The sequence below is a fragment of the Protopterus annectens genome, chromosome 7.part0 (genome assembly GCF_019279795.1).
Source record: "Protopterus annectens isolate FY-2018-M chromosome 7.part0, PAN1.0, whole genome shotgun sequence".
Taxonomy (NCBI): Eukaryota; Metazoa; Chordata; order Ceratodontiformes; family Protopteridae; genus Protopterus; species Protopterus annectens.
Genome location: NC_056739.1, coordinates 1341104725 through 1341111871, shown reverse-complemented (window position 1 = coordinate 1341111871; position 7147 = coordinate 1341104725). Strand labels below are relative to the sequence as shown.

The window sequence follows — 7147 nt, the reverse complement described above, 5'->3', positions numbered from 1 at the left end:
CATGATTAATTTAGCTACACTGTTATAGGCATCACACATTGCCTTACAATCAGCATGACTACACACACACACACACACACACACACACACACACACACACACATAAACAGGGTTGGGCGGGTGGCCTAATGGCTAAGGTGTTTGCCTTACAAACACAAGGTGCAGGGTTTGAGTCTCACAAGGGAAATTGTCCAGGCTTTGAGTTTCACAAGGGAAATTGTATAGGCTTGAAATGGCTCACAAGGGCAGTTAGCTTAATACTAATCTATATAGATATATTATACACACACACTTTTTTAAGTTAAGATTACTGCTGATCTTTTAGTTTCATTACATTTTACATTGGTCTTGAGAAATTGTTGTTACCAACTTTCTTTAGCTTTGAAATGTAAATATTAGGAATATGTTTCATGGTTTGTTTTTGGGTTCTCCCTTCTGTCTACCATCTTCCTTTTCTGTGTGCTCCTCTTCCATTTTTACAGCAGATATGGCACTACCCTTGCTTAAAGGGGGAGGCATATTAGGAGTAAGAATAGAAACAGTGCACATTTCAAGCTTATCAAAAGAAATGCTACACATGAGTTTAAGTTTGTGGTAGTGGAAGGAGTGAGGAAAAACCCTTTGGGAGGCCCTTGGTCTGACAATTAGAATTCAAAAAACTGTGTTGGCAAATCAAATTAAATGCCCATATTTTACCTGGTTTGAATGACAATCTCAATTTTGGGAGTTTAGTGAGGTTACGGTCTTATTTGATTTAGTTTTTATTTCATTATTTTTCATTTATTTTTTATGTTTGGTTTGGCTTTGACTCAGGGATACCGTTTACCTATTTATGTACTAATTGAGGGGTGTGTCATCATTATTACTTTTACTGGTTGTGCAAGATGACAGGTTCCCAAAATAATTCCACCAGTGCTTGACCAGGTATACACCAAACAAAATCCAAAGAAAACCAAATCATTCCAAAAGGAAACCACAAAGCAGCGTTTTAATAATTCAAATAAAACAGGATGGTTAAGCGCTTTCGTCTGTCAAGTCAGGCATCTTCAGAACCAGATGAAAGCGCTTAACCATTCTCTGTTTTATTTGGATTATTAAAACGCTGCTTTGTGGTTTCCTTTTGGACTGACTTGGTTTTCTTTGGATTTTGCAAGATGACAGGTTGTTTTAGGGTCATGTGATTGTTTTGGGATGTATAAGTAACTGCAGTGTCTGTTTTTTTAATTATTCTGAAGAAGTCTTTGATACAAGCAGACAAAAGCGCTTAATAAATTGATATACCTGTTCTTGGTGTTGATGTATTTGGATCACTTTGGTTTGGCTGAGTTTTGATTCTGAGGCATATTTTCTCCCTGGGCTTGCATTGTCCTCCTTTCTGTTTCTTGAACTGCAGTGATATCAGAGCGAGAGATGCTCAACATGTACACATTTTCTACTTCAGGCAGTCTGTGTTCACTTCCCCTCACCTTGTCCACCTGGGCTACAACATTTAGCATGGCTGAAATGCAAGTTTTATAAGCAAGAAGCAGTTCTAGTTATTTATTTAGACTTGTATAGTAGTGGATACAGTATCGGGTCAAGCAACGCAAAATACCTTCACAGTAAACATTTATAATAATTTTGTGGCATAGTGACTTGTTAAATTTTAAAATTGCTGTTTTAGTTTGATGTCTTTGATATCTTTCTATCTTAACTCTCTCTGTGTGTGTGTGTGTGTGTGTGTGTGTGTGTGTGTGTGTGTGTGTGTGTGTGTATGTATATATATATATATATATATATATATATATATATATATATATATGTATATGTTTAAAAGAAAAATGCATGTTTTTGTGTTTATATGCATTTATGAACCATGTAATACACTAATGTTCAAATAGTGGTACATATAGCCAGCATGTTACGGTAGTAGAACATAATGTCAATCACCAGGATAATTGCCGTTTACAAAATGATCTTTAGCCCAAAGTAGCAGAGATGTTTGCATTTCTTAGAGAGGGATTTGATGAGACCAGGAGTGGAGACATTTGGGGGAACACAGAAGTGTGTATTTACCTGTGTAGTAGCAGGGAGCTAAATGTGAATTTAGGAGTACAAGTAGCCTGCCTGTGGATTTTCTTATAAATTACTAGGAGCCTAATTGTAGGTTCACTACAGGAGTAATGAAAATCTAACATTGGAGCTGTGAAGCAGCTTAACCAGAGCTGCACTACCCAAGAACTGCAAGGAACTTTGCATTTCAGTGGTTTTAAACTGTTAATGTATAATTGAATGTAATACACAGACACACACATGCACTATATATATATATATATATATATATATATATATATATATATATATATATATATATGTGTATATATATATATATATATATATGTGTGTATATATATATATATATATATATATATATGTATATATATATGTGTGTGTATATATATATATATATGTCTACTTTACAAGACCAAAATCCCACTTACCTGACTTTCATAATTCGGAGAAAAAAAAGCCAACAACTGCAGATCACTGAAGTCCTGGAACACTGACTTTCCAGTCTAGGTAAGTAACCACTTGGTATATTTAGTTGGGGGGGCAAGCCCCCTTCAGATGAGTGGGTTTTATTTGCTTTGGTTTTCATTTAGTTTTTAGTTTGGCCAAGCGTTTACTTACCTAGAGTGGAAAGTCTGTATTCCGGGATGACTGTGATATGTGGTTGTCTGCTTTTTCCTGTCAGCATTATCAAAGTCGATAAATAAGTGAGATTTTTGTCTTGTAAAGTAGACCTGTGTGTGTGTGTGTGTACTGAGTAACATTCATTCATTTATTCCTTTCCCAGGTGGGAGTGAGATGTATAAGACAAGTGTTTTCTATTTTCTAGGCACAATCCTGGAGAGAAGAGATTTGAAGTACTTAAAGAAAATTGCATAAAAAAACAAGTGAATTACAGTATACTAAATGGGTAGTAGAAGCATTAACAAGGTCCAGAGAAACATAATTTGCAAGTAGAAGTCAATGCAGCTAGTTAATGGGCAGTTAACCTTTTCAAAGTCTACCTAAGTAATTTTACAGGAAAACAGTAGTGTGTATGTCTAGAGTGCTGTATTGGTTTTGCTGTTATGTATGATATGTATGTTTTCTGGTTTCTTCAAAACTAAGTAAAGTATGGGTGAAATTTCACAGGAGATGGGACAAGTCCTAAGCATAGTAACAGATGGTAAGGAGGGTTGAATAATAGGAAAAAGAAGCAAAACTTGGTAGTCTAGTTCATAGGAGACTAGTGTAATTGGACTGGTCCAACTATATGAACTTCAGTAAGTAAACTTTGAAAACAATTAATGTTGCTTTCTTTAATGGCAGAAGTATTCATTAGTTTATGCATCAGAATCTTGTATGTCATTTTTCTAAGTTATACTTGTAAACTGTAAGCTTTATGTTTGAATTCTCCACTGCATAGTTCCAGTGGGAACTGGCAACAGTTTCTAGTTTTGTATGCTTTGCTGTGATGCTTCACATGCATATGCGTGCTCCTGCACATAACTATACCACTTCACTGCTTGTTTTTTTTTTTTCTGGTAATATAATCTAAACTGAATCCTTGCACGGTGATGCTCTACTTAAATTTTCTTCTTTCATGTAAATTAGGAGTCTTTCCTACAACAACCTTGTACGATTGGATAAAGGGAGCCTAGCTGGCCTGAGTAGCCTACATACCCTCCGAATGAGCCACAATTCTTTAAGCCACATTGCAGAAGGAGCTTTTAGAGGCCTGAAAGCTCTACGAAATCTGTAAGTATTTGGTAAAGTAATGAAATATGTGAAAACTTCCACTAGAATTTTGCATTTCATATGAAAATACTTTGAGCACTTATCTCCGAAATTAAATAAAAGGGGTAATGCAACATCTGTAAACTACAGTTTAGTTTGTAAAGAGCTGTGAACTTTATAGAAATGGGTCAGTCATGACCACGATCATTGTGTGGAATTTGAATGATGATCTTCATATTTCACTGCTGCACTTCTAACTTGTGGAATTTTCTGCTGTGGAAACCCTTGGCTGGCATGACTACCAAAGAAGTTTCCCTTCTTCTGGAGCCGGCAGATGCCTTATCTGATGTCGCTATGCTTGGGTATAAGGATAATCAGCCTGCACAGTGATCTCAGTTCTTTCTTGCCATTGGAGCCCCCAAAGTAGGGTGCCAGTCAGTGTGTTGGTTGGTCCGCACCAGTGAATGAAGATTCTGGAAAGCTAAGTACCCCGTAAAGGAACCTTTTTTTTGTATCATTTGACTAATGTCAGAGAAAATGAATAACTAGTCTCCACTGTGGCAAACTGATACCACACCGGGACTTCCAATTTTTTTGTGTGACTTGCTTGAGGCCAGAATATGACTTCCCAACCTGTTTTTGGGCTGGCTTTAACAGCAGAACCATTAGATGCAAGACCAAGATTTTAGCAAGGTATCTTAGTGAGTCATCAAGCCACCTGCCTCCTATGGCATCTACTGGTCGAGCTGAGGTAGACATCCCTAGGCGAAAAAGAGAAGGAAAAATTATTTAGGCTTGGGGCCTTGAAAACGATGCCCACTTACCGTCAGCCAGTCTTCCAAGGATTGTTATTGCTGTAGAAAGGGAGGTGCTTTCACAGCCCCCTTCCGTGATTGAGGTGGTGGCGCAAGCCTCTATTGAGACCTGTTTGAAGTCCAGTATGCTTTCTAATCCTTCAATGTCTTTTCAAGCAGTAGGACTCAGTTCTATGGTTTGGTCCAGGACCACTCTGCAGGCTCCAGCTTCTGACAACTGCACTAAGACCGACTGATCTTCACATTGCCAGGATGTTGCAAAAGCCTTTTTCCCACGCGAGTCACTTGTCCTTTCTAGGCTGCATAGTCTGTCACAGACCAAAACCTAAGTCCTCTCATAAGAAAACAGCTCCTGCCCAGTCTCAGCCTAGGCCTACTGGCTCCCACTCCCAGGCATATCACCAGGATCTTGTGAGGCTGGCTGCAGGTTTAATCTCTCTGGCTAGATCCAGATGGCCTCCCACTGAGTTTTCACCAGGTAAAAGAAAAAGAGACACCTCTCCAGAAGACCTTTCTGATTCCTTTGATTCAGATGAGGACTCTGACCAGGAGGAATTCTACCTTTGAAGAGGATGCTTCCATCGTTTCCTTTGGGGATTCTGACTCTGAGGAGAATCTTACATCGGTCACCCTCCTGATGATATTTCCTTTTGGGAAATTCTTCACATCATGAGGGAACACTTCAAGTGGGAAACACAAGACTTCCCACAATCTAAGAAAAGAATTAGGGAATTTCTTAACTTCCATGAAAACAAGCCCCTCACCATTCCTCCTGTCATAGAGGTGGTAGATGATGTATTCCAGGACTCTCCTTAAAGCCAGACTCCCTGCCTCCTGCCCATAGAAAGCCAGACAGGTTTTATAGGGTTCTGGATTCATACAAACCTCTATTTAAGAACCCTGTGGCAGACCCCTAGGTTTTGATCCCAGGCCCTAAAGGAGCCAAAGCTAGCTCATCCAAAAGCCACTTGCCTACTGACAAGGAAAGTAGGGCCTTGGATAGATTTGGCAAAAAAGTTTACAAATCTGCTACCTTCACCATGGGGGCCTTGAAATGCCAGTTTCACATAGTTAAATTCGAGGGAACTATTCTGGACGAAATGAAGCAGAAATCGATGGGCATAGAAAACAAGGGTCTCGCAAAGGAGTTATTGGACCTTTGTAATTCCTGCTGTCAGGTAGCCAAACACTCCCTTTACTGCAGTTGCCATGCTATAGAAGCTTCAAGTAGGGCTGCAGCTACAGGTTCTGTTATAATAAGACATGCCTGGCTGAGAGAACAGCCACTCCCAGACCATGTCAAATCCAGCCTCCTGGCTGCCCCTTTGGATAAAGACTTTCTGTTTGGTCACAAGGCTGAAGCTGTACTCAATAAAGTGGAAGACAAGGCCAAGTCCATGCAGACTGTTAAGTACTTTATTCAAGTCCAATATCCTCACTTCAGCAGAAACTAACCCATCAAGCATTGGTCCCTTGCTTCCCAACCCAAGGCTAGGCAAACAAAGTCTCATAAGGAAAGGAGCCAAAGACAGCACCAGTAGCACAAACAATGGCATTCAGAGCCCATTAGGCTAAGGGGCTCACACCCACAGGCTCCTAGCAGGGAGTAACAATGGCTCAGCCATGGTACTACCTGCCCCCATCCCCTTTCCAGGCTAGGAGGAGACTTATCACTATTCTACAGAATCTGGGATTACATTACTACAGACTAGTGGGTGATAAACATTATTTCAGTGGGTTTGCACGCTTAATAAATTCAAGCAACCCTTGGTTCCCTCAGGCTTCCCAGGCATTCCACCAAAACAAAAAAAAAATGAGGCACTGGCCCAGATAGAATTACTGTACACCCAAGACTCTGTGGAACCATTACCAGAACACTTGCAAGGAAGAAGATTTTAATCCAGACTCTTCCTGATACCCAGAAAAGTAGGTATACGGTAACCAGTGTTAGACCTGTCAAGACTCAACTAATTCCTGCAGGTACCAAAATTACAGATATTAACCCTTCAAAAACTTCCATCCATTGTCTCACCCAGTGCTGTCATAGTTACCGCGGATTAGAGGAAACGCACAGAAGTTCAGCAGGCACCAGGCACGATCAATTCTGTGCTCTGACCTTTGGTTTGTCTATTGCTCCCAATGTCCTCACAAAATTCCTAGCCTTCTTATAGCCTTCTGCAGAACAAAGGAAATCCATATTTACTCCTGCTTGGATGATTGCCTCATCCAGACAACAAACTCAGAAAAAACTCAAATTGGACCTGCCTTTCACCAAAAAACCTTTTAACCTTTGTTTGGTTCACCATCAGTGCATCGAAATCTCAGACAAACCCAACAACCAGGATTGTGTTCATTGGAGCACTACTGGATTCAGCCCTCCATAAAGCATTTTTACCTCAGGACAAGGTTGTTTTCCTGACTCTGTACTTCAAACAAATAATTGTTGGAAATTACCTCACAGCCAGGGAGCATCTCAGGGCTCTGGATTACATGGCCTCTTGCATCTTCATGATTCCCCTGGCCGTGATACTTCAAGAATGTGTGGTCCCAGCATTCATAGCCAAGAT

General features: G+C 39.9%; 1 protein-coding gene across 1 annotated transcript in view; it reads left to right on the top strand.

Annotated features, from left to right (window-relative positions):
- The window catches only part of LRIG1 (leucine rich repeats and immunoglobulin like domains 1), a gene marked incomplete in the record, with an annotated part of 404144 nt that overhangs the window by 240219 nt on the left and 156778 nt on the right, over window positions 1-7147 (top strand). The window contains 1 exon segment of the mRNA XM_044077960.1: window positions 3643-3786. Within this exon segment, the coding sequence (XP_043933895.1) occupies window positions 3643-3786 (144 nt within the window).